Source organism: Balaenoptera physalus, assembly GCF_965194825.1.
Source record: "Balaenoptera physalus genome assembly, chromosome: 1".
NCBI classification, from domain to species: domain Eukaryota; kingdom Metazoa; phylum Chordata; class Mammalia; order Artiodactyla; family Balaenopteridae; genus Balaenoptera; species Balaenoptera physalus.
This window is the reverse complement of record NC_138882.1, coordinates 108382180-108408110: the sequence shown is the minus strand read 5'-3', so window position 1 is coordinate 108408110 and position 25931 is coordinate 108382180. Positions and strand designations below refer to the sequence as shown.

Sequence of the window (25931 nt, the reverse complement as noted above, 5' to 3'; positions counted from 1 at the left end):
AGCATTTATTGTTTCTAGATTTTTTGATGATGGCCATTCTGACCGGTGTGAGATGATATCTCATTGTAGTTTTGATTTGCATTTCTCTAATGATTAATGATGTTGAGCATTCTTTCATGTGTCTGTAGGCCATCTGTATATCTTCTTTGGAGAAATGTCTATTTAGGTCTTCTGCCCATTTTTGGATTGGTTTGTTCGTTTTTTTGTTATTGAGCTGCTTGTAAATCTTGGAGATTAATCCTTTGTCAGTTGCTTCATTTGCAAATATTTTCTCCCATTCTGATGGTTGTCTTTTGGTCTTGTTTATGGTTTCCTTTGCTGTGCAAAAGCTTTTAAGTTTCATTAGGTCCCATTTGTTTATTTGTGTTCTTATTTCCATTTCTCTGGGAGCTGGGTCAAAAAGAATCTTGCTGTGATGTATGTCATAGAGTGTTCTGCCTATGTTTTCCTCTAAGAGTTTGATAGTGTCTGCCCTTACACTTAGGTCTTTAATCCATTTTGAGTTTATTTTTGTGTATGGTGTCAGGGAGTGTTCTAATTTCATACTTTTACATGTAGCTGTCCAATTTTCCCAGCACCACTTATTGAAGAGGCTGTCTTTTCTCCACTGTATATGCTTGCCTCCTTTATCAAAGATAAGGTGACCATATGTGTGTGGGTTTATCTCTGGGCTTTCTATCCTGTTCCATTGATCTATATTTCTGTTTTTGTGCCAGTACCAAACTTCAAATACATTTTTGATCCCCTTCTTTCTTCTCCTTCTGAAACCCCTATATTGACACATTTTATATTAGCCCATAGTCTCATATGTTGCTTTTTTTTTTCCATTTGTCTTTTTGTCTGCTGTTCTAATTGGGTGATTTCCATTATTCTATCTTCCAGATCATGTATGCATTCTTCTGTGTCATTTAGTCTGTTATTCATTGCTTCTCAAGTGTTTTCTATCTCAGAAATTGAATGATCTCTTCTTTATTGGGTCTTCCTTATAGTTCCTTGTTAAAATGATCCCATGCTTAGATCAATTCTCTTTCTTAATTCAGTTAGCATTTTCATTACTAACTTTTTGAACTCACTGGTAGGCTGATTATCTCTGTTTCATATTTATTTTTTCAGGGGCTTTCTCTTGCCCTTTCAGTTGGGAGGTCTTTACCATTTCATTTTGCTTAACTTTCTCTGTCTCTATGAATTTAGGTGAAACAGTTATTATCATGGTCTTGAAAGTGTGTTTTTATGTGAGGGCATCCCTGTGTGGACTACATGTGCCAAATATCTTTGGTGTGAGGGCTGGATTTGATGTGGACACAAGCCACGTCTTTCCTCAGGGTGTACTGGCCACTATCACCTTGTTATGGGGTGTGGCTGGTCTTGTAGGAGCTAGAGCCTACACACGGTGTGAGGTGGGATTTCTTCTCTGCTCAGTGGCAGTCACTGCCCTTTCAGGGTCAGGGTCTGCTCCCAAGTTTCTGGAGCAGGTGTCCTGAAGGTCAGGCTTGAGTTGGCTCTGTTCCCTTTAAGTGTGTATTTTTCCTTCTCCCCACACTGGGGCCTTTGCCCAGAGGTGGGGGGGGTGCTATAATAAGTGGGGCTCATGCACTTACAGAGGTCCAGTGTGCTGCCTGTGTAGGCATCCACTCAGACACAGTCCAAGGTCACATTTTTTCCCCTCTTCTAGTCATCCCAGATCTAGTGCAAGGTTATGGCATGGAGTAGGCAGGGCTGAAGCATTCACTCAGCTGGCACTGGGATTCATGGCATTGTGGTTGTGGGAATTGAAGCAGCTTCACTCCTGTCAGAAATCTGGGCTGCTTCTCTGGAACTGTTTGAGTAAGTGCCAACAATGGCCACTGCCACCCTACCTGGACCACAGTCCAGGGCCCCAGACTGCCTTCTGTGTCCCTGCATGGAGTCTTTTCCCAGGACATGGCTGCCATAAATCCAGTGCCAAGCTGTGGCATGGAGTGAGTGGGGCCATGGGGTTTACTCAAGCTCAGATTGGGGAGCACAAGGAGGCAATAGCCACTAGGATAGACCTCTCTCTTCACCCTGCCTTATGGAAAGCCAGCACCCACATACTTCTCACAAGTGGAATCTGGGCTTCTCAAGCCTTTCTGTCTGTCCCAGGAGTTCTCCAAACAGCCAAGGGAGCTTGTCTTCTCCATATAGGACCCTAGAACTTGGACACCCAGTCTGTGGCTCTACCCACTCACTTCCCAGGGTGAGTGTCTGCCCATGTGATCTCCCTTTTCCCTTATTCCCCTCCCAGGGGCACAGGTTCCAACCCAATGCCTTTCTTTTCATCCTACCTGATTACATGGGAATCATTTTTGCAGCCTTGGTTGTGAAGGAGTTCTTCTTCCAGGTTCCAGTTAGTTTTCCATGAGAATTTTTCCGAATGTATATATATTTTTGATGTGTTTTGGGAAGAGGGGTGATTTCTACATCCTTTTACTCTGGCATCTTGATCCCCCATTGAAGGGAATCTTTTTCTTCTTTCTCAAAGTTGTTTTGGCTCTTTGGGGTCTTTTATGTTTCCGTGCAAATTTTAGAACTAGTTCTGTGAAAAATATCATTGGTATTTTGATAGGGATTGCATTGAATCTGTAATTTGCCTTGATAGTATGGTCATTTTAACAATTTAATTCTTCCAGTCCATGAGCACTGTATATTTTCCATTAGTTTGTATCATCTTAGATTCCTTTTATCAATGTCTTATAGTTTTCCATGTACAGGTCTTTTACCTCCTTGGTTAGATGTATTCCTAGGTGTTTTAGTCTTTTTGATGCAATTGTAAATGAGATTGTTTTCTTAATTTCTGTTTCAGATAGTTCATTATTAGTATATAGAAACGCAACAGATTTCTGTATGTGAATTTTGTATCCTGCAACTTTACCAAATTCATTGATGAACTCTAGTCATCTTTTGGTGGTGTCTTTAGGATTTTCTGTATATAGTATCATGTCATCTGCAAACAGTGACAGTTTTACTTCTTCCCTTCCAATTTAGATTCCTTTTATTTCTTTTTCTTGTCTGATTGCTGTGGCTTCCAATACTTCCAATACTGTGCTGAATAAAAGCAGTGAGAGTGGGCATCCTTGTCTTGTTCCTGAATTTAGCAGGAAAGCTTCTAACTTTTCACCATTGAGTATGATGTTAGCTGTGGGCTTTTCATATGTGGCCTTTATCATGTTGAGGTACATTCCCTCTATACCCACTTTGCTGAGAGTTTTTAATCATAAATGGATGTTGAATTCTGTCAAAAGCTTTTTCTGCATCTGTGGAGATGATCATATGATTTTTATTCTTTAATTTGTTAATGCAAGGTATAGATACCACATTGATTAATCTATGAATATTGAACCATCCTTGCATCCCTGGGATGAATCCCACTTGATCATGGTGTATGCTTTTTCAAGTTGAATTTGGTTTGTTAATACTTTGTTGAGGATTTTTGCATCTGTGTTCATCATCTCTGAGTTATTTAAATTTTTAATTTTAATTATGAAATATCTCAACATACAGATAATGATGTAAATTATGCTTTGAACCTAGAACTGAAATTAGACAGATATTAACATTGGCCAGATTTTCTTCAGATCGTTCTCTTTTGTTTTGAAAAGAAATAAAACACCACAGATACAGCTAAAGTTTCATCTCTATCTCTTTCTCTTCCTTCACTCTCTAGAATTAACAACCAACCTATAATCAGGATTTACTATTTCCATGTATGTTTTTGTATTTTGTGTGTTTATGTGTGTTTGAGTATGTGTAAGTTACATATGATATATATTATGTAGCATATATTTGGTATATCATAGTATTTACTGTATAATGTATATATATTATGTATTTCATGTTTTCTAATTTTATACAAATATCATATTAGATATAGCCATATAGACATACATGGTTATATGTATTAGTATTATCTATATTGTAAACGTTTACAGAAAAGGCATCTTATTTTGCATATCTTTTGCAACTTATTTACTCAGTCATTCTGATTTATCCATTTTGCTTTATGTAAATCCTAGTTCATTAATCTTAAATGGTATAGAGAGTTTTCCATTATATGACTAGACTAGGGTTTATCTGTTCCTCTTCTCAGCAGTTATTTATTTTCTTACTAATCCAAGCAGCGTTGCAATGTATATTCTTGTATGTGTCTCCATGTTCACATAGGTAAGCATTTCTCTAGAGTGTATGTCTAGAAACAAAATTATTATGTGGTAGAATATGCACATCTTCAACTTTTAAGGTATTACCAGATTGCTCTCTAGGGTAGTTGTCCTAATTTATTATATTTTTATAAATGTTTTATTTTTCTTTTGTAGGTTTTAATATAACTGCAGGGGTTGATGAAGAAACAGGATTTGTTTATGGAGGAAATCGCTTAAATTGCGGTACGTGGATGGATAAAATGGGAGAAAGTGACAGAGCTAGAAACAAAGGAATCCCAGCCACTCCAAGGTAGTGTTTATTTTTACTGCTTATATAGTTATATCATTTGTAAAACCACTTACTTGTGGAATCTTTTATTCTATTAACCATGAAATCTTCATGTTAAATCAGTCAAAATCTTCCTTCCTTCCCCCTACTTCCCCTTCCATGCACTCCTTTCTCGCCCCTAATATACACATACACAATCCTCTTGATATAAGTCATCAAGTAAAGCTATCTGTTCTCTTCTGGATGTTCTCATGGGTTGATTACCTGCAAGGCACCTCAAAGGAAAGTTGTATGACTTACTATCCCCATGGTTAAGACATTTCTTTATAACATGAAGTGTTTTCTTTGTAAGTATTTCATTATTATTATCTTTTGTAAATATAGGAAACAACCAGTTGTCCTGTCTTTTATGAAATCCTTTCGCTTTCTGAACATTTTCCCCTTAATTTTTAAATCTTTTATCCCATCATTTCTTTTTATGATTTCAAGTTCTTACTACAGTATCAAGTCTGAGAAACTATTTTCTTATTCCAAATTTTATCTTCAATCAGAATTGTCAAAAAAAATTCTTGAATAGTAGTTGTCATTACATGTTCTACAAATTCTTTTAAAACCCTGTTTATTTTGGTGAATTATTAGATCTTCTACTTCCCTTTCATTTTCCTTAAAAATGAGCTTTCAAATTATGATGTTCACCTTCCCTGGCTTTCTTCAATCCAATATCCCGTATTTTCTATCTTTTCGCTGCAACTCTATCTCAGTATTCTCTGACTCCTACTTCTGCCTTTTTCCAGCAGCTATCTCCTTTTACTCCATAATCTCTATTCTACTCCATAGAATTTTTTAAAAATACATTAAGATGGTAAGCAATAGCAAAGTAATAAGAGGAATGATTTCTTTTTTTTTTTATTGGAGTATAGTTGCTTTATACTGCTGTGTCAGTTTCTGCTGTATAGCAAAGTGAATCACAATTTCTTATATATGCAGTACACATTCCTATAAAGTGAGGATTTTTTTATAGATAGTCATTTTTATAATGTGTTAGTTATATAATTCTTCAAAGCTGTTTTTTGAATGCCTTTTTTAAAAAAAATATTTATTTATTTATTTATTTATTTGGTTGCACCAGGTCTTAATTGCAGCTCGCCAGCTCCTTAGTTGCAGAACGCGGGCTCCTTAGCTGTGGTATGCAAACTCTGATTCATTGCAGCATGCATGTGGGATCTAGTTCCCTGACCAGGGATTGAACCCCGGCCCCCTGCATTGGGCGTGGAGTCTTTCCACCGCACCACCAGGGAAGTCCCTGAATGCCCTTTAGATAGTGCTTAATTTACTCATTGTCACAGAGTAAAATTTATTTTTAATTTTAGAGATGGGTCTGCTGTGGAAATTGTGGGCCTGAGTAAATCTGCTGTTCGTTGGTTGCTGGAATTATCCCAAAAAAATATTTTTCCTTATCATGAAGTTACAGTAAAAAGACATGGTAAGCTGTTTCTTTTGTTTACAAAGAAACTCCAAATGTACTGTCTATATTCTTAACCTACGTAATCATCATGTGTCTCAATGAACTAGTATTAGAAAACCCTTAAGATTAAGGGGAAAGACAAACCATTAGTTTACTAGTATGAAAATTGCAACAAACCTGATTACTAACCATATTTTTATAGCAACTTTGAACTGAGATATGAAGAGCATCATACTTATTTTTTTTCCTCAGTATGACTGTGAGCAAGTCGAGTTTTGGTGAACAATTATGAAATCTTTACATCTCTTTTTCTAGAACAGTGCTGTCCAATAGAAATATAATTTAAGTCACATACATATTTAAAATTTTCTAGTACCTACATTTTAAAAAAGTTAAAAGAGACAGGTGAAATTAATTATGATTATATTTTTTATTAACTCAATATATACCAAATATTATTTCAACATGTAATCAATATGAAATTATTCATGAACTATTTTACATTCTTTTGGGGGGTACTATGTCTTTGGAATGCAGTATATATATATATAAATATATATATATATAAATACAGTATATACTTCTGGCACCTCTCAATTCGGACTAGCCTCCTTTCAAGTGCTCAATAACGATAATTTTATCAACTGTAAGAGTGATCCAAACAAAGACAAATGATCTGGGATCATTTGTTAGAGTCTAATCCTTTTTTGGTAATACAGTGAAAGATAATTTTTAATTTCTGGGTAGTGTTCTTCAAAAGGCCCTGACAGTTTTAAAAAGTGGATAATTTATTGACTAAATATTACTCTTTAGCTGTAACTAAATGAATGTATGAGTTTCTTTGAATGCCTAAAACTACCAAGTCTTCTGTAATGTTTCAGGAAAAGTTGTGAAAGTCTCATATGATGAGTGGAACAGAAAAATACAAGATAACTTTGAAAAGTTATTTTATGTGTCAGAAGACCCTTCCGATGTCAATGAAAAGCATTCTAATCTGGTGCATAAACGTGGCATATACAAAGATAGTTATGGAGCTTCAAGCCCTTGGTGTGACTACCAGCTCAGGCCTAATTTTACCATAGCAATGGTTGTGGTAAGTGATTTGTTCTGTTCTTTTCAAATTTCAAAAATGTTATGATAGGGTTTATTTACTTCTTTACTCCCATTTGTTTTCAAATTCATCGAATTGCTAAAAAGTGCATTGTTTACCAGCTAGTTTTATATGGTCTTTTCTAATGAATAAAGCATTATGCATATCACCCTTAATCTATAACATTTGGTGTCAAAAAATAGAAAATAATGGATGATGACTAATGAAGTTCTTCTCAATAACACACATAGAAAATGATGATATTTGTACAGCATGCTGGCCTAAATCGATTAGGTTGCTGCCAGATCCAGCTGCTTCAGTTAGCCCCAGGCCCTACCCAGCTGTCTTGAAGCAGAGGGTGTCTGTATTTCAGCACACCTGTGCCATGACCAGTGCCTCAGCACACTGGTTGGAAACATCTGGACTAATGAACTAATATGGGTAGCTTCAATTCACATTCCATTTTCTTTGTTGTATTGCACTAATTAGTTCTGTCTAGCCAAGAATTCTAGACTCTCCTTATTTTCTCTATACCTAGTCTAAAAATACAGTAAAATAGAGAAGGTATGTGTTCTTCTATGCCCGCCTAGATGTTGCCACTTTGTCAAAAAGAGTATTAAATGTAGTATTATTAATTATAGTAGAATAAAAAATACTAAGGTACATAATGGTAGCTTTGATTCAGTGTGCATTTGATTTCATTTAACATTTAAAATTAATGCAGATTCTTAGTCACCAATGCTTTCTCTCCTTCTCTACATCACAAGTAAATTTACTCATGCTATTGGAGTACAAATCCTTCTGTATTATATTATGACCCTAAAAGCAAAACATGGGTTCCAGATGAACTTAAAGGAAGCTATTGTAAATCTTCTAAAGAATGAATTATATGGTTTTAAATGTGTTCTGCCTTCACTGTAGCTGTGACAGCTTCATTCTGGAGCTAGTATACTTTCTTAAGTGACACAAGGAAACAATCACCTCAAACAGCTTTCCTAACCTCTAAGGCCAAGATCAGCGCTTCCAAGTCGGCCCGATAGGATTAGGTCTGATTAGGCATCTGCACTTGATTTCTGACCAGCACTGTATTTTTAAAGTTTTTGTTATTTTCCAAGTTTATAGTCTGTTTTCCAAAGTGGGTGGACACTAATTCTTCTATGATCTTAAAAAGTTTGTATATTTGTTTTTAACACTCATTAGGCCCCTGAGCTCTTTACTACAGAAAAAGCATGGAAAGCTTTGGAGATTGCAGAAAAAAAATTGCTTGGTCCTCTTGGCATGAAAACTTTGGATCCAGAGTAAGTTATAAGTATTAAGAATGTTGTTCATATTGTATTTAATATGCAATTATATTCATATTGGCATGAAAACTTTGGATCCAGAGTAAGTTGGAGTATAAGTATTAAGAATGTTGTGGATATTTTATTGCATCAAGCCATAATTTTTTTGCTTATCAATAAAATCTCTAAAATTGCAAACTGAATTTTTAAAAATACGTTTTGTATCTTCATTAAACATCAGTGTTCAAAATGCCTTTGGCTTGTCCTATATTCAATAATCAATAAAAGAATTTTAATTTTATAAACTAATATGTCATGAATATTTTCTAATGCCTATTTTTTCTGACTGTAAAAGTCATGCATGATTATTATGAACATTGGAAATATAGATGTATCGTCTCCTCAGAGACAACCTTGATTTTCTAAATTGTTACTCGTTGTAGTCCTTCCATATTTCTAAATGGTATGTGTTTGCAGCTGTTTCTTGATTCTTTTAAATATTAGACATTATTTGCTTACTGCTTGCGATGACAGATGAGGATTTAACTGTCCTACCTTGTCACAAACCCTTTCCATCCTCTCTAAGTAATTACACCACTGTTTTTATTGAAACCAATAAATAATTTTGTTTTTATGATTATGTGTTTATCTCATTTTGTATTTCTTCTCTTTTTCAATTTTTTTTGAGTTTCTAATGACCTTTCTGTTTTTCTTCTACTTTTTTGCTTTAAAGCTTGATACCCATCATCAGTTTGCTTTCTCTTTCATGTATGAGAGATCCTCATTTTTGTAGTACCCTTACCTTTGTAGATTTTTCCTGACTTATTGTGTACTCATTTCAGTCTTGAGATGCAAAATTTTGTATGTGTGTACTTACCTGCATTCTAAAGTATTCTCAATATTTTCAGAGGTGTTAAGAACCACTGGTCAAAACTAAAACCCACAGTAAAAGCTTACTCATGTTGCAAGTTCTATCTATCTCACTAAAAGAAAAAAAAAGTAATAATTTAACTAAACAGAGTGTAGATAACTGTCTTTTATTAAATGTTGCAGTGTTTGTAACTTTGTTTAATTTGTAAGTATGTATAAATTGTGTGCATTTAGTTGCTATTTATAATCTAATAATGTACCAATTTTACTTAATTTTAAAATAACTTTATGGAGAAGTTTAAAAACCAACCTTTCCAATATATTATAATTAATAAAACCTTATCTTTAATGTTTACTAATTCAAATTATTCTGTGTATATTCTAATTGTTATAAGTATATTAGAGGCCTAGTGAAATAATTAAATTCAACCAATATTTAGTGCCTCCTTGAAGGCAAGGTATCTGAATATTTTATATTTTTTGTATTAGGCAGTAAGTGTTTCTTAATCATTCCCTAACACATTCTGAACTCAGTATGTACTAATTTAAGGTTAAATGGATGATGAGCTTTAGTCTAGAGATTGGAAAACAAAATAATTTGATTAGTTCTTACCTTTGCTATTAGGAAATTTTTGTAATGCTTTCTGTGTAATGCCTGATCTTTTTTTAACCTAAATTTCAATTATTTTGCAGTGATATGGTTTACTGTGGAACTTATGACAATGCCTTAGACAACGACAACTACAATCTTGCTAAAGGTTTCAATTATCACCAAGGACCTGTAAGAATTTAATTTTTCTTCTTTGAGTTTTCAATTAAAGTTATTTTTCAAAGAATTTTTGATATTCACAGCTCTTTTTTTTCCTTCACTTTTAAATTATCTTTTTCAGGAGTGGCTGTGGCCTGTTGGGTATTTTCTTCGTGCGAAATTATATTTTTCCAAATTGATGGGTCCCGAGATTACTTCAAAGACTATATTTTTGGTTAAAAATGTTCTTTCTCGACATTATGTTCATCTTGAGAGGTAAGTCGTCAGGGCATGTAATTTTCAAAATTAATGTTTAGTCAATTTATTAGCTAGTAAATGGCATTTCCTTAGAATTCATTTCAGTATATTCTATGTGCAATTTGAAAGCTTTACTCTTTAACACAAGTTCTATGTAATTTTTACCTTCTTTTAATTATTTTAGGTTGTTATTTAATTTAAAGACTTGATATTTCATGATTTATACATGTGGTGGAATAGTCTGGTTTTTAAAATTTAGCTGATATTTTTGGATAAGGTTAACACAAGATAAATACAAAAACTAAAAGTCTCAGGCTGGGCCTTTTGAGTTAACTGATTTAAAGATATATCAATAAATAATCTTCAGAAATGATTTCATTATAATTAAAATATCAGTGTTGGTGTTTTGACTATTTCAAACCCATTTGTCACCTCCTTTGTCCTAATTATTAGCAGATAAATAGTATCAGAGTTATGTGTCTTTATAAGATGATATAACTCAGTCAAAAGGTATCTTAATTTCACAAGTTCTAGATTAAACCTAGATATATGTACATCTTATTGCTCAGAATAATTATGCATAAATATGCATAAACAACATAGTTTTGTCTCCTCTATTGTAAGAACATGAGGGACTTCCATCTAGCAACATGAATGTTGTCAAAATTTTTCTTTTTTTTTAAAGTTTATTTTCATTAGCTTAAGTATAGTCACAGAAACCCTAATCCTGTCACACTTCTACCTCATCTAGAGATTAAGTCTGAAGTCTGTGTGATGTGAACATTCTTATATTCCATCCTTTACTGCCCAAAGTATTTCTCAATATTTGCATTACTTTTCTCTTTCTTCCTTTTTTTCCACGAGGAGTAAGAATATCTTGCACTGCAGAGATGATTCTTCTACTTTACCTATAATCACATCCCTCCTACCTGTTCCATGACCTTGTCAAATAGTTATCCTTTCTTGGTATTCCACTTGATCCCTCCTTCCTAAGCTACAAAGATATCTGTCAGCCTATCCTAAAATAAAGTCCCTTCATGCTGTTCCTGCCTCAAGCCTTGTTTTATCATTCTGTTCTCTCTTCAGTACATTTTCTATACAGTTAACCGCATTTTTTTTTCTTTTCTGACACCCAGTCAGTCATCACCACGTACAATCTGGCTTTTGTTTTGCCCTCACCAGTCTGGTGAAGCCACTCAAGAAGATCCTTTCTGGTTCCCAGATCCCATGACTTCCTTTCAGTTCTCTTCTTTGACCTGGCTATAGTATTTGACGTTGTTGCTTTCCTCTTTTCATGAAAAACGTTATGCTAGCCACAGCATTAGGTTTCCCTTGTTAACCTAGTAATAGTAACAACTATAATAATAGCAAATAATATTTATTGAGTACTTACTGTCTTCAGATATTGTTCTAAATGCATTCATATAACATTACTCATTTCATCCAAAAAACTATATAAAATAGCTATTACTATTGTTATCATCCTATTATTGTTATTCACATCTCTACTTACTAGCTATGTGGCTGTGGGAAAGTTACTTAACTTCTCTGAGCCTCAGTTTCCTCATCTTAAATGGATGTGCTGGTATTGTTTTGAGGATTAATATATTACTACATGTAACACAAACAAGATACTAACTCAAGATATGAGCTACTATCTCCATTTTATAAATTAAGCTTAGAAAGTTAAGTAATTTATACAAAGTCAAATGGCAAGTAATTTGGTAGAGCTCTCACTAAACTCCAGGCAAGCTGGCTTCACAGGCTGTGCTCTTAACCACTACACTATTGGCTCTATTTACTGTTTTTCTGGCTTTGCTTCCTGGCACCTAAATATGTTCATTCTCCAAAAATCTATCCTTGATCTTCCTTTCTTTTCTATCTACCTTGTCTTCTGTTACATTTCACCTAATCTCACATCTTCACTCTACAGGTAATTTTGAACTTTCATAAACTCCACTTCTACTTTTTAGCTACCTGATAAACTTGTTACCTCGGATGGCCTTCTGCCATCACTCATTTTCTCTCACACGTTTTTTCTTCCTATAGTTCCCATCTTTGTTACCGTATTACCATTATTCATGCTCTGCAAGCTCAAACACCCCAGGTACTTTTTAATTTTACTTCATTACCTCTCCAGAACATCCAGATAGTTGTCGAGACTTGATTCTAGTTCTGTTCCTTCTAACAGCCCACCCTGTTCCTTTCTGTTGCCAATGCCTGATTTGTAACTCATAACCTTTTCTATGGACTAGGCAATAGCCTCCATACTTGCACTCTCTTTTCTCCATTTTGTCATATTACCCCAAACAATATCAATCTTGAGGAAATATAACTCACAATTTTAATCTTATGTTTAAAAATCTTCAGTAACTCCCCACTGGCTACAGAACGAAATCCAAATTCTTTAGTTTCCACAATTTTTTCTCAAACTACCTTTCCATTTTTATTTCTTACTGTTTCCTGTAGCTACTTTTGATAGCATAATATGCTTTAACTATGAGCTTTGGATTCAGATTGGATTTCAAATTCTGTCCTTGCTGCTTATTTTTGCATGTGACTTTGAGCAAGTTACTTAACTGCTCTAAAATAAATTTCTTCATCTATAAAATGAGAATAATATCTCATTACTTGCTGTCAAGACTAAATGAAAAGATAGATCAAAAATACTTGTCACAATTCAAGAAATGGTTTCATCTAAAGTGCAGTATTACTTTTTATATTGTCTATAGAATCTGTAGTAATGTCAATATTCTCATTCTTGATATTGATAAGTTGTATTTTCTCTTTTTTTTTCCTGATCTGCCTGGCTAGAGGCTTATCAATTTTATTGGTCTTCTTAAAGAACCAGCTTTTGATTTCATCGGGGGTTTTTTTGTATTGTTTTTCAGTTTTTATTTCATTGATTTCTACTCTACTTTTTATTATTCTCTTCTACTTACTTCAGGTTAATTTGTCTTTTTCTGTTTTTTCAAGGTGTAAGTTGAGGTCATTGATTTAAAGACCTTTCTTCTTTTCTAGTATAGGTACTTAGTGCTATAAATTTCCCACTATGTACTAAATTAGCAATACCCCAAAATTCTGATGTGTTGTGTTTTTTTTTTTAATTCAGTTGAAACACTTTCTGTTTTCCCCTTTGGTTTCTTCTTTGCCTCATGTGTTATTTAGAAAGGCGTTATTTAGTTTTCAAATATTTGGGAATTGTCCAGAGATGTTTCTGTCACTGATTTCAAAATTAACTCTGTTGTGGTCAAAGAATATATCTAATATGACTTATCTTTCTAAACTTATTGATACTTATTATATGACACAGAATATGTTCTAACTAGGTCACTAAACTCTTTGCAAGTGAAAAATGTGCCTCCTGCTGTCGTTGGGTGGAGTGTTCTTAAAATGTCGACTAGGTCAAGTTGGTTGATAGTGTTATACAAAGTACTCACAGATTTTCTGTCTACTTGTTCTGTGAGTTACCTAGAGAGGAGTATTGGCATTTTCTGCTACAATTATGGATTTGTCTATTTCTCCTTGAAGTTGTATGGGTTTCTGCTTCAGGTATTTTGAAGCCTTATTATTAGATGCATAAGTGTTTGGAATTATTATGTTCTCTTGATGAATTGACCCTTTTATCATTATGAAATGACTTTCTTTATCACTGGCAATATGTCTGTGCTCCAAAATCTTCTTTGTTTGATATTAATATAAGCACTCCAGATTTCTTTTTGTGTGTGTGAATCAGTTTTTTTTAATTGAAGTATAGTTGATGTACAATATTATATAAGTTACAGGTGTACAATATAGTGATTCACAATTTTTAAAGGTTATACTCCATTTATAGTTATTATAACTCCAGATTTCTTTTGATTAGTTGTGACAATGATATATATATTTCCATCTTTTTACTTTTAACCTTTTTGTGTCTTTATATTCAAAGTAGGTTTCTTGTACATAGAGCATATAATTGGTCTTATTTGTCTATGCAGCCTGATAATCTCTGCCTTTTAATTGGGATGATTAGACCATTTACATTTAATGTGATTATTTATATGGTTAAGTATAAATCTATTTGCTTTCTGTTTATCCTGTCTGTTCTTTGTTAGCTTTTTCTTTTTTCCTGCTTCTTTTAGACTGATTATTTTATTTCCATTTTATCTCTTTTGTTGGCTGATTAGCTATTCTTTTTTTTTTTTTTTTTTTTTTATTTTTGACTGTGTTGGGTCTTCGTTTCTGTGCTAGGGCTTGGCGAGCGGGGGCCACTCTTCATCGCGGTGCGCGGGCCTCTCACTATTGCGGCCTCTCGTTGCGGAGCACAGGCTCCAGACGCGCAGGCTCAGTAGTTGTGGCTCACGGGCCCAGCCGCTCCGCGGCATGTGGGATCCTCCCGCACCAGGGCTCGAACCCGTGTCCCCTGCACTGGCAGGCGGATTCTCAACCACTGCACCACCAGGGAAGCCCTGATTAGCTATTCTTATTTCAGTTTTTTGAATGTTTGCTTTAGGTGTATAGTATACATCTTTAACTTATCATAGTTTACTTTCAAGTGAAGATATAGAGTTTTAAGTGTACTGTAAGAACCTTAAAATAGTATAGTTCCATTTCTTCCCTTCAGACCTTTATGCTATTATTGTCATCTATTTTGCTTTTACATATATTATAATGCCCATACTACATTGTTATTATTTTTGTTTCAATCAGTTATCTTTTGAGGATATTTAAATAATACAGAAAAAAGTCTTCTATAAATACATAGTTGCCAGTGTTCTTCATCTCTTTTTGAATATCCATATTTCCATCTGGTATCATTTTTTTCTGCCTAAGGACTTCCTCTATTATATCAGGTCTGCTCATGATGCATTCTTTAAGCTCTTGTATGTCAAAAAAGTCTTTGCCTTCATTTTTTGAAAGGTGTTTTTGTTGTGTATAGGATTCAGTGTTGACAAGTTTTTCTTCTAGTACTTTAAAGTTGTTGCATTATTTTGACAAGAAATCTGCTGTCATCCTTATGTCTAATTTGCCATTAATTTCATTCAGTGTATTTTTCATTTCATACATTACAGTTTTCATCTCTTGAAGTTTGATTTGGGTCTTTTGTATATCTTCCATGTGTCTGCCTAATTTTTTGAACATATGGAATACAGTTACAGTAACTATTTTAATGTCTTTGTTTGCTAATTGATTTCTGGGTTGGTTTCACTCGTGATATTCTCTTATTATGGTTAATATTATCCTACTCTTTGCCTGTTAATGTTTTATTGGATGCTAGATGTAAATTTTACTTTCTTGGATGTTGGATTTTTTTCTGTATTCCATAAATATTCTTGAACTTTAGTTTGGAATGTGGTTAAATTATTTGGAAACAGCCTGATCTTTTCAGGACTTGATTTTAACTTTTTTTGGACCTAACCAGAACAGCATTTAGTTCAGGACTAATTAGTCTACACTAATGAGTCAAGACTCATCTGAGTTCTCTATCCCATTTCCCTAAAATTACAAAGTTTTCAAATCTACCTGGTGGGAATAAGCACTGTTCCTGACCCTCTATGAATGGCAGGTACTACTTCATCTAATACTTTTGGGTGGTTCTTTCCGCATCCTTGGTTAGTTTTCTCTTGTGTATTTGCTGATGGTTATGCTGTGAATACTTGAGTGGGACCCTTTACATGTCTCCAGAGTTCTCTGTTTGTGCAATTATCTCGTCTCTAGTACTCTGACCTGAAAATTCTAGCTGTCTTGGTCTTTCTGGACTCTCAATTCCATCTCTTCAGCTCAAAGTCTGCCAGGCTCCACCTGGGTTCCCCTCCCTTTGTCAAGTCCTAGAAACTCTCTCAAGACAGGAATGCATAGTAATCATAGGACTCACTTCAATTTTTTTCTTATTTCTTAGGAATCATTCTTCTTTGTTGCTTAATATTCAGTGTCTTAAAAACTACTGCTTCATATACTTTTTCCCATTCTTAGATTGTTTCAGGCAGGAGGGAAATTCTGTTCATGCTATTCTGTTTCCCGGTAGACAGAGCTAGGAAATATATACAATATATATACATACACGTATATTTATATTTCCCTGTAGTTATCTCTATACAGTATACTGAAAACCTGCGTTCACACCTGTTTAATTCTAGTGTTTAATTTTCTCCCTTTTCATATTTGTAATTCCCTTTTCCAACAGTGAGTAACCTACTCCCCATACTCTGCTGTTGCCACCACATGGACCCAGCTCACCCTGCTCTAGCTCTGACACCCCATGCTGGGGTGCCACAAGACATAGATGCCCTCTTCACCTTCCTTGGGCCTGACAACCCCATGTAGGCCACTCTTACGCATGGATGCTCTCCTTGCACCACTTGGGCTCTGGACTACCCCCACCCTTGCTGTGAACTCCTTCCTCATACCCCCTAGACTCTAACATTCTACTCAGTGCTACTCCTGCTACACTTCTCTCCTTCCCTCCTCAACTGTAGTTACTGACCTTCTTGGTCCCACCTAATGACTTGAGGAATGAATTTTTCAGAAAGCAAGGGAAAGGAGACTTCTTTATACCAGTATGGGTATCTTCCACGTTCTTGTGTTCATATCCAATTATGAGCAGCATTTAATGGTTCTGTAAGTTTGTTTTGTTTCTTAATTTTGGTGCTATATCAGTTTACTAGGACTGCTGTAATAAAGCACCACAAACTGAGTGGCTTAAACAACAGAAATGTATTGTCTTATGGTTTTGGAAGCCAGAAATCTGAAATCAAGGCATTTGCAGGACCATGTTCTCTCTGAAGGTACTAAGGAAGAATCTCTTTCAGCCCTCTCTCCTAGCTTCTGGTATTTCCTTGGCTTGTACAGCATAATTCCAGTCTTCTCATGGCATTCTCCTTGTGTTCATATTTGTGTCCAAATTTCCTTATTTTGTAAGGACACCAATCATATTGGATTAGGGGCCCACCCTAATCCACCTTAACTAGTTACATCTGCAACAACCCTATATCCAAATAAGTTCACATTCTGAGGTACTGAGGGTTAAGACCTCAACATATGAATTTTGAGGGGGACACAATTTAGCCCATTATAGATACTCAGGAACCCAACTTCAGTAATCTGATATTTTACTCTGAAGTAGTTTGAACACTTGAAAATGAATAAGTTTTCTATGTTTTCTATTTCTCTATGACAGTTTTTTGAAATATGGTACCTAGCTGATATTATTATTATTATTCAAAATATTGCCATATTTACCTAATGGAATCATTTTTTCATTTTTATTTTGAAATATTTCATATCTTCAGAAAAGTATATATAAGTTACAAAGCATAATAATGAAACAAATTAAAAAAGAACCAAAAAAATGAAATATTACAGAATTCTGTATTTTTTTAAATTTTCATTTCATATTTAAGAGATTACATTACATCAAAATGAAGAATAAATTTGATATGCTAATAATGCTGTGTTTTGATAGTGAGATCTGGAATGAGTCATTAACCTTCATAAACTTCTCTTACCTCCTCTATAAATAGGAATAGTTATGATACCTACCTTATAGAGTTGCTGTGAGCATTAAATGAGATAATGTATATAAAGCACTTAGTATTAGAACATAATAAATACACAATAAATACTAACTGTGTTATTATTCAGGAGAATGAGAAATTAGTATAGAAATTTAGATTGTTTTTCATTGGCATTCTTTTCCTAATCATAATCCAGTGTTTCTTCATCATTTCATATTCATTTTATAATTTTGTCAAGATCAAACATAATACAGTCACATAATTACAATTTGAGTCTCATAAACTTACTCCAAAAAAAATAAAATTAGGCCTGAGAGGATGTTCGTATCTATACTTATATACTGCTTGGGATGGTAGTTTCCTCTGTTTTTAATACATAAAGGGATTCCTTTGTAATTGAAAGTCTTAAATCCAAAAGATTGAATATCAAAGAATAATTTCAATCTAAATTCTTTATACATAAGCTTTAGGATATTCTGTTTTATTTTGTAGTAAATGAGTACATATGATTGTTTTCTAAAAGAGAAGGCAAAATCACCAGGTGTATTGCCTGTTTTGTTAATCCAACAAGATATGTGTTTGATTATATCTCATAAAATGGCTTTTCTTTCTTTAAGATCCCCTTGGAAAGGACTTCCAGAACTGACCAACGAGAATGGCCAATACTGTCCTTTCAGCTGTGAAACACAAGCCTGGTCAATTGCTGCTATTCTTGAAACACTCTATGACTTATAGTTGACTCATGCATATGATTGCATTAAGTATGCAATCAATTGTATTGTTGAATGCAAGGTCATAATGTAATGTAAATGCTTTATATGCACATGCTAAAGTCATTCTTAAAATCTCATTCATATAATACTGATGCTTGATTAGGTAAGACTGTAAAGCATTGGTTTTTCTTTTTCTTTTTCTTTTTTTTTTTTTTTTTAAACAGGATGTTTGTCTTTTGAATTCAGGAAGTATTCTTCAAATGCCTAGAAATCAATAATTTGAAATCCAGAGTTTGAAAAAGAAAAAAATCATGTAATCTTCTATTTGTACATAAGTGAAAATGAAATATGAGAATGTAATAATGAAAGAAATGGAAAAGTATCTTTAAATGGTGGTATATAGTTTCTTCAGTAACAATATATACCAAATAGGCTGTGGTTAATTAATACTTTTACTATAGTATTTCTAGCACCTTCCACACTGCATTCAATAGATACTAAATGAATGCTGAATCATAGAAGTGTCCACCTGCAATATATGTTCATAACTGGAGCACAGATGTTTATAATGTGCTTTTATTTTTTTCACTGATACATTAACATGTTTTTAATATAATGAATTTCAACAGTATATTTAACATAATTTACTTGTGCTAATGATGCATAGGATATATGAAAAAACCATAAAGCATTAGGAATTTATTTTCTAAAAACAGTTTTATAAAATTAGTCTTGAGTGCCAGTGTCCTACTATGAGATGGTTTACCTTTTCGTAATGCAGATTGTTGGCCATGTTTATGAGAACTTTAAAGAAAAAAAATACTATATTAGTTTTCTAAAACTTAATAACTATTTTTAGTTTGTGTGTAAAAGTGTATTATACTGGTTTCCTATTAACCAAAGTGTGTTGACAAGTTTAGCATTGAGAACAATCTTAACATAATATAAATAGAGATACGAATTCAGTAGTTATCTTGAATTCAATATAATCATTTGAAAAGTTTTTCATGTTATTTTAAGATACCTTAAATCTGGAAAAGTCATAAAGGAAAAAGACTTTTAACATTTATATGATTTGACATTTTTTAATAGTACTTATTTTCTAGATGAATTTTTTTTTTTTTTTTTTACTGTCTGTTTTTGTCTCCAGAAGGCTCTTAAATTAGATCATTATACTTTCAGTTGAAAGAAAATAGTTGCAAAAATCCATTTCATTATTCAATTGTGTATTTATAGTTAAAATAATGGTGCAATAACACTTATCTCAGCCAGAAGTCACATATCCAACCACCTTAATCTGAAGAAGGAGTAAAAATAAAGAAGAAAAACAAGTAAGCTAAAACTTCTGGGTAGTAAAAATGTAAAAATGCTTCAGATACCAAATACCCATTCTCGACCCTCCTTTAGCTTTAACTAGCTTTGTTCCTGGTTTCCCAACCTAAAGCAGATTAAATCCTACAGAATTAACGACCGTTGTGATAGTAATCTGACCACTGTCTATAAACACATTGATTTCCAAGTTTCCCTTCCTTCTTTATTGCTCAATGTATAACCTTCTCTAACCTGTGCAGTTAAAAAGAATGACCTTTCTTGAGAGGCAGAACCATTAGTCATCAAAGATTCACATAGTTCTACTGTTCTAATTTAACTCCTGTATTAAAAGTGGTAAGAAAAGTAACCAAAAACCAACATTAAATATGTTAAATATAAAAGCAAGAAGCAATGGCTGGCTGATGATTAAATGTGATAAATAAGTAAGTAAATGAATATATTAATTCTAATAAATAAATAATAACAAGTTGACAATTTTAAATACATAACCATATTGGGTTATCTATGGTAGGGCAAATATCCACCTCAATAAATTTTTAGGATATGGTGTTGCAGTAGAAAATTAAGTGATTCATATTCCTTACTAGGAATATTAATGAAAGAACATTGTTGTAATCTGCATGGCCTATTTTAAAGTTTAAGAGGCATGTTACACATTACTTCATCAAAGGTTGTTAAAATAATAGTTTTAGACTTTAGAGGGATAAATGTTGACTAAAAAACATTTAAATAGAATACTTCATTCCTGAGTGATGTTGGACGAGGTGCCATTATATTACATATTGAGAATGGTTCTGTGCCTTGGTTCTTAATTAATTCAAATCATTCTTACTTTTTAACTTGAGAAGTTTGCCAGTTTAACCAGTATGCTGTGATAATTTAATATATTTCAAAGATAATTGAGAAAACATGAGACCTGTCATCCTATCTATGAGCATTATAACCTATGTGAATTGCAATGCATTTCTGATATGTCTTCAACTGCTCTCTCTAGTAGGCAAATGTCATTTTTATGTCTGTGTGCCAAGAAAATAAAAATCTTTTCTAAAGGACTATATTTTGCATTTATTCCATTATTTACCAGTTAACTAATTTGTTGATGCTGACTACTACCATTTATTCAGGGCTTGCTTATTTTGGGTGCTTTATCTTTTTGCAGGATGTGTGGGGACAAAGAGAGGAAGAAGAATTTTAGGCTGTTCGGTAACTTATTTAATTAGGTATGTTGAAATTAGGAGCAAAGTTAACTTTTGATGTACAAATTGACCTGTTAGCAGCTATACACTCCCCAGGTATTTCTTGAAATCTTTCACGCTACTGTGAATTTTTTGTTTACCTTTCTTTCATGAGTATGAGTGAATTTGTCAAACTTGCCGAACTTATTTATATAGATCCTCAATGTGCCAAAATAATAAACTCAAGTAAGTTGCTCAGTTTTGGGGTTTTTTTCCATTTGTATGAGATTTCAATTATTAAGTAATACTGATACTTTGTCATTTTGGCACAATTTTTTCCTAATATATATTTCTTAATATATCTGGTATTGGTTGGAGGTTTTTTGTTTAACTTACAAAAGCTTTTCATTTTCCTTTAATCAAATTTTTTAGTGTTTATCTTTGTGAACTCTTCTATCTCTTCAAAATTTAATTGAAATTTTAATTGATCCAATAAGTTAATAAACTTTTGTTTCTGTGTTATATTCTGGTTTTATATTTATCTATTTACAGCAGCATACAGTATGAGTTGAGACATTACTTAGCTTTTTTTTCAAAATTGTTATATCCAAACTCATGAATTGAATTTGATTTGTAGTGATTCCTTTTTTAAATTATTGAAGTTTTATGTAATAATAGGGTGTACTTCTGGGATATACCATTGAAGTTATCTGTGCCTGTTCACTCATTTAACTATTATAATTTTTGTTTTAATATTTGTTAGAGCTTTTCCTCACCGTCTTTCTCTCACTAATCCCCTACTCCTTTTTTAGAATCTTGTTTTATATACCTACCTATTTGTTCTTCTCAAGTACTTTTCCATGTCCACAAAGTATTCTCTTACCATTTTTACTAAACTTATACTTACACTGTAAGGTAATTTGATAGGAATTGACATTTACAGTATTTAATCTTCTAAGAACATAGAGTGTCTGCATTCATTCAATTTTTATTTTTTTATTTTGCTGAAATTCTTCCTAATGTTTGTTTTGCCAGTTAGAATAAAAAACTCAGATTTAACAAACATTTATGAGCCTCTACCATATAATAAGCAATTTTATATTGGAAGTATTATACCCATTTTATGTATGAGAACATTACTAAAGCATCTTGCCCTAAGTCACACAACTGATAAATTACTGGACCAAAACTCAACCCCTGATCTTCCTACCACAAATCCTTTTTCAAAGATCCTCAAGACCGAAGTCTTCTGTGCTCACCTTCATGCTTCTTGCCACCATCCATCCACAGGTCGAGCTGTGGCTATTATTAGTTGACACTTCCATGATTATGGAAATCCTTAGATGCTGTTCTGCTTGGGTCTAGATATACTCCCTTATTATCCTGGTCAGATAATACATTTGACTCCCTGGTCAAAATGTATCTGCAGCAATCTGCCTTGATAGGATAACTGGTATATTACTGGCTCAATATTCAGACTCAAAATGCATGAGTTAGGTTACACAACTTGGATAAATTTGCAAATATAAGTGTCTTATCAGAGTGCGACAGAGAAAATTCAAAGGCAGTAGGGAACGTATTGGTCCATGAGAATTTTGGTCAAAGGAAGCAAGTTATATCTATAGAAGTTTACTAACAAATATGGCACTTAATTAGGCAAACACTCAATGTTAATATATTTATTGTAACTGATATATTTTGAAAGCACAAAACTGAGCGCTAAACATCTTTTCTTATAATCATAACATAAGGAAGTGCTCCAAAGATGATTCATCTTGACTCCCACATCAACTCAATGAATCACAGGCTTCACTTTTACCTGCCTGGGCTCTCATCTATTCCCCACTTTGTATTTGCATTCTTCTCTTGTCCTTAAACAAACATAACGATTGCTTAATTGATCACAACTTACACCGTCCCTCATAGAACTGAGGAAAACCTTTCTTGAACACTGCTTATATCCCACCACTGATCAGAGGACGTTTGAGATACTCTATAATTCGGCCCCAATCTCATTCCAGTTTTGTTACGATAACTTTTTGCTCTTTCCAATGCTGATTACTTGCCACTCTGAGTCTTTGTTTTTTCAACTGTAAAAACAAGAATGATGGTAATACCTACCTTGCAGGGCAGTAAGAATTCATGAAGGCAACCCATAGTACATTAGGATTAAGTTTGACTGCACATAACAGAGCCCATGACAGTGGTCTCTATGAGACAGAAGTCCAGAAGTGTGCAATCCAGGGCTGATATGCTGGTTCTGTGGTCATCAGGAACCGAGGCTAGCATCTAATTACAAAAAAATATTCTGTAATTTCTTAGATATAATTTTCTTAATGTGAATTCATTGTCTCCTAGATGTTGTGAACAGATGTACAATAACCTATTCACTTATTTTGATCAGTGGTCTCTCCAAATTCTTTGTCTTCTTGACTTCCCAAAGCCTTACCTTGAGGAAAAAAGAATTCAAGGTTTACATCTTTCAAATTGGTTGTAAATTTTATGGCTTGGTTAAAATAAGAACAAATTTTATAATTTATAATTTTATATTTACATTTTTTAATTCATAATTTTACACTTACATTAAAGTTTAAAGAAGCAAAATAGCTATTATTGAAGTCTCTACTAATAAGGCAAGATGGAATTTTGTACAAATATTTGTTGTTTTCGGTTTGGGTGGTTCTCATCACTTGTTAAAGGGGAAAAAGTGTATTTCAGCAGAAAAATAAATGAAATGGTTTGGAATAATTACCTAGAATGCAATTGTTTAATAGACTTAGAATTCCCTTGTTTCTGAATGTCTTTAGAAAACATAAGCTTTTTTATTTAAAGCAACTTTAAAGCACTAACTCTAAGACCTAGAGTAGCTTTCTATTAGAGCTTCACTTAACTTACTGGAATTCAGCTCTGCTTACTCGAAAGTAAACAAATACGTTACTTTGAATGAAGGGGATCGTCATTTCTGTGTGTTTCTCATGATGTGATTGTTCCATTGGGTCAATGGATTCTAGTGATTAAAAGATGTCATGTGATTCTAGTGTTTAAGAGATGCCATTTTCCACAAAACACAGTTCCCTAAACCAGTGATACCCAATCATTTATATATTGTGGAATATGTAGAAAAAGCTATTTAAACAGCATTTTGGTAAACGAAAGGAGGATGCTTCTGGCTGCTGACAACTAGTCAGAGATGTTTGGCCTGTAGGGCTAAAGAAAACTATCTCATCACTCTTGGAACCTTTTTACCATGGTGCCCGACATTGGTTGGAAAACTGCACTCAACACAGAGGCTACTTTACCTTATGCCCAACCTAAGGAAGAGCAAACCATTTATAATTAAAGGGGTAATGGTTTGTTGGGCTTGTTAAAGATATGGCTTATCAGTTTTCAGCCTAGAAACGTCTTAAGGAACGTTCAGGTACAAGTGCTTTCCTAGAGAAAAATTATTTTGAAATATGTTGTCCATATAAAAAAATATATAACATATGTGCACCTTTAAAGAAGATTAATTAAATGAATAACCATGAACCCAACACAGAATTGAAAACTGAAACAAATTTCCTGTCCCCAATTTAAACAATACTGAGACCAAGCAAAGATAATAGCAGTGTATTCCAGGAATTCCGCTCTAGGAAGATAAGACTGTAAAATAACTAAAACAGCCTGCACAGCAGTATTTTTCTGATGAGATTTGCAGCAAGATTTGCTTCATAGGTCCTTGGGAATGGAGCAAGCTTTACACTGAACACTGGCAGTCAAACACCTTCCAAATTCATCAAACCATCCGACAGGCCTGTGAGAGCCACAGCATCAAACTCAAGACAATTAGTCAAGCTACTCTCTTTACAGAAGTAAGCAGGATGGTGGAAAGGCCACATGCTGTGTGTTAGAGCAGGGGTCCCCAACCTGCAGGCCACGGACCAGTACCAGTCCATGGCCTGTTAGGAACCAGACCGCACAGCAGGAGGTGAGCAGCAGGTGAGCAAGTGAAGATTCATCTGTATTTATAGCCGCTCCCCATCACTCGCATTACCGCCTGAGCTCTGCCTCCTGTCAGATCAGCTGCGGCATTAGATTCTCATAGGAGCACAAACCCTACTGTAAACTGCACATGCAAGGGATCTAGGTTGCGTGCTCCTTGTGAGAATCTAATGCCTGATGATCTGAGGTGGAGCTGAGGTGGTGACGCTAGCACTGGGGAGCGGCAGCAAATACAGATTATCATTAGCAGAGACGTTTGACTGCACAGAGACCATAATAAATCAATTGCTTGCAGACTCATATCAAAACCCTATCAGTAAGTGGCAAGTGAACAAGAACAGAACAAGCTCAAGGCTCCCACTGATTCTGCACTATGGTGAGTTGTATAATTATTTCATTATATATTACAATGTAATAGTAATAGAAATAAAGTGCACAATAAATGTAATGCGCTTGAATCATCCCAAAACCACCCCCCACAACCCCGTCCGTGGAAAAATTGTCTTCCACAAAACCAGTCCCTGGTGCCAAAAAGGTTGGAGACCGCTGTATTAGAGAATGCTCCCCAATTTAACATCATCTTTGAAATTACAAAAATTGTTCTTAGGTGCTACATTTTATTGAAATTTAACTCGAAAATGCATTTACCAGATGGTTGTCATAATTCCTTTCCTATCCAGTCAGGTAGTTCAAGAATATTTTGTATGGGGACTTCCCTGGTGGTCCAGTGGCTAAGACTCTGCACTCCCAATGCAGGGGGCCCGGGTTCGGTTCCTGGTCAGGGAACTAGATCCCACATGCCGCAACTAAAGATCCTGCACGCAGCAACAAAGATCCCACATGCCACAACTAAGACCCGACACAGCCAAATAAATAAATATTTTTAAATATGTATATTTTGTATAACCTACTGTTTTAAAACTTGGATAACAAGTTTTTCCCTCTTCTTTTTTTTTTCTTCCAGCTTTATTTTTGTATTTGACTCTTTTCTGTCTTTTGTAATCCTGTTGAAATGGTCATATATATATATTTTAGAAATAAAAATGTTGTCCTATTTAGGAATAGCTGAACAGTTTT

At 34.0% G+C, this 25931-nt stretch overlaps 1 protein-coding gene across 3 annotated transcripts in view; it reads left to right on the top strand.

The window, feature by feature from the left end:
* AGL (amylo-alpha-1,6-glucosidase and 4-alpha-glucanotransferase) overlaps positions 1-20750 on the top strand; it is a 101694-nt gene extending 80944 nt beyond the window's left edge. For all 3 annotated transcript variants that reach the window (XM_082451877.1, XM_082451875.1, XM_082451876.1), the window contains exons 28-34: positions 4332-4467; positions 5817-5929; positions 6793-7004; positions 8202-8299; positions 9845-9932; positions 10042-10175; positions 18271-20750. In XM_082451877.1, the coding sequence (XP_082308003.1) occupies positions 4332-4467; positions 5817-5929; positions 6793-7004; positions 8202-8299; positions 9845-9932; positions 10042-10175; positions 18271-18388 (899 nt within the window). In that variant the 3' untranslated portion in view covers positions 18389-20750. The remainder of the gene's footprint in view (positions 1-4331; positions 4468-5816; positions 5930-6792; positions 7005-8201; positions 8300-9844; positions 9933-10041; positions 10176-18270) is intronic.
* The last annotated feature ends 5181 nt before the right edge of the window (positions 20751-25931 follow it).